At 37.4% G+C, this 2,500-nt stretch overlaps 1 protein-coding gene across 5 annotated transcripts in view; it reads left to right on the plus strand.

Moving 5' to 3' along the window:
• The window catches only part of LOC113821072 (dual specificity mitogen-activated protein kinase kinase 4), a 29,937-nt gene that overhangs the window by 24,861 nt on the left and 2,576 nt on the right, over positions 1-2,500 (plus strand). For all 5 annotated transcript variants that reach the window (XM_070131793.1, XM_070131789.1, XM_070131791.1 and 2 more), the window contains 3 exons: positions 1,299-1,418; positions 1,572-1,751; positions 2,255-2,481. In XM_070131793.1, the coding sequence (XP_069987894.1) occupies positions 1,299-1,418; positions 1,572-1,751; positions 2,255-2,481 (527 nt within the window). The remainder of the gene's footprint in view (positions 1-1,298; positions 1,419-1,571; positions 1,752-2,254; positions 2,482-2,500) is intronic.

Here is a 2,500-nt window from a genome sequence, read left to right on the forward strand (position 1 = left end):
ATTTATAATAAACTGATAGTTTGTTCTGAAATTATTGAATAAAAAACATAATTATTTTTGTTTTTGTTTTAGAAGTAATTTATATACAGTACCCATAGAAAGCCTCCTGCTGAGTGGTTGGGTGCCTGCTAGCTTCCCAATTTTATCCAGAGAAGAATTGTATAGTGATAGTTGCTAGATTGATTAGCCATTTGTTTTTTAAAGCTTTATTTACTCTGTTATCTCCATACTACAGCATGGGTTTTAAGTGTCTCAGTAATAGAAATCTTAAATTCCTTTGCTGTAAGAGCCATACATGTTTTATAAAGAAGATGTATCAGAAGGCAAATGAACAATTTGAAATGTGTGTGCCAAAGCAGAGTATGGGTGAAAGGGAAGTTCTGCCCTAAAGAATTCGGATGTTGCAAATTTAATTTCACCAGTATTTTAGTTCCTCATGCAACACAAATACAAGCCTCTTCTATTTGTAGCGCATTCAGTGGTGTGGTTGGAATATGGTAAGACAAACAGTAAAGGAAGCAAGAAATAGCGGCCAATCTGTATAAAGAGGCCTGAGCATTTGGGTAAATTGGTTAACGTGGAAAGTCGGTAGACACCCAACCCCTCAGTGGAAGACCTAAAATTCTTCAAATTTCTGCGGATACTCTGTGTATTTATCTGTTTTTAAAACAAAGTACATAGACAGTTTTACACACACGAACATGCATGCGCACACACACACACACACACACACACACACACACACACACACACACACACACACACACACACACACACACACACACACACACACACACACACACACACACACACACACACACACACACACACACACCCACACACACACACACACACACACACATACACACACACACACACACACACACACACACAGACACACACACACACACACACACACACACACACACAATACACACACACACAAAACGCACACACACAAAACGCACACACACACACACACACAAAACGCACACACACACAAAACGCACACACACATAAAACACACGCACACAAAACATACACAAAAAACACGCACACATACACAAAACCCACACACACAAAAACACACACACACACAAAAAGCGCGCGAACACACACACACACACACACACACACACACACACACACACACACACACACACACACACACACACACACACACACACACACACACACACACACACACATTTACATGCACAAAATATTTTTTTATGCAATGTAAGAGTTTCATTTGGTATAGAGCAAAAGATAAACCTAGTACTTAATTTTTATTCCAGGGTGACTGTTGGATATGCATGGAGCTTATGGACACGTCACTGGACAAGTTCTATAAATTTATATATGAGCGTTTACATGAACGTCTTCCAGAAAACATGCTTGGAAAAATAACTGTTGCAGTAAGTATTGCCATTTATTATTTGGAACGATATATATTTTTACACCTAAATTTGTTTTTATCTTTTATCTAAAGAACTCGGATCAAAGAAAATGTAAGGTCAGCTGTGTGTTAGTTTTAATTTTTACTTATTATTTTTATTTATTTTTTCCAGACACTAACAGCACTAAACTATTTAAAGGAGAAATTGAAAATAATCCATCGTGATGTGAAGCCATCTAATATTTTATTGGATAAGCGCGGCAATATCAAGCTCTGTGATTTCGGCATTTCTGGTCAGCTTGTGGATTCCATCGCCAAGACAAGAGATGCTGGATGTAGACCATATATGGCAGTAAGTTGGATTTGCTTGCATTATCAAGTTATTATATTTCAAAAGGAGTTTCCTTTTCCTTATGAATTTTACTCCACCTAAAAGAATGAAGAAATCAAAGAAGATGGACTATGTTGCAAATTTAACCCCCCTTCCCCTCAAAAAAAAAGAAAGTAATGAGTTGCTGATAGTGATGTTGATGTTCAGGATTAATATTCGTGAGGGAATTATTTCACATCTGGCTCCTTTCTCTCTCTATCTGTCTCTCTTTCTGCTTTCTAATAAGTTTCCACTGCAGTTATCTTGTATAAAATAAGTATTATGGCTTAAAAAAAATCAAGTGTTAGCCATTTTTCAGTAATAATGCTTGGTAATTTGAGTAGTTGAAAGCAAAAAATATTTTTGCATTATTATGATAATGATCATTATGATAATGATAATACAAAAATTAGATAGATGCTTGATAATTAACATTGAGATAATTATAGTATTGATATTATGGCTATGGTTGAATCCTCTTGCAGCCAGAACGTATAGACCCAGCCAGAGCCCGGGGATATGATGTTCGCTCTGATGTGTGGTCCCTGGGTATCACCTTGATGGAGCTGGCCACAGGGAGTTTCCCATATCCCAAGTGGAATTCTGTTTTTGAGCAGCTAACGCAAGTAGTGCAAGGAGAGCCACCACGTCTTTCACCCAACGAGAATGGCAACACTTTCTCCGAGGAGTTTGTTAGTTTTGTTAATACATGGTAAGTTTTATCTGGCTTC

Source organism: Penaeus vannamei, chromosome 17 (assembly GCF_042767895.1).
Source record: "Penaeus vannamei isolate JL-2024 chromosome 17, ASM4276789v1, whole genome shotgun sequence".
Taxonomy (NCBI): Eukaryota; Metazoa; Arthropoda; class Malacostraca; order Decapoda; family Penaeidae; genus Penaeus; species Penaeus vannamei.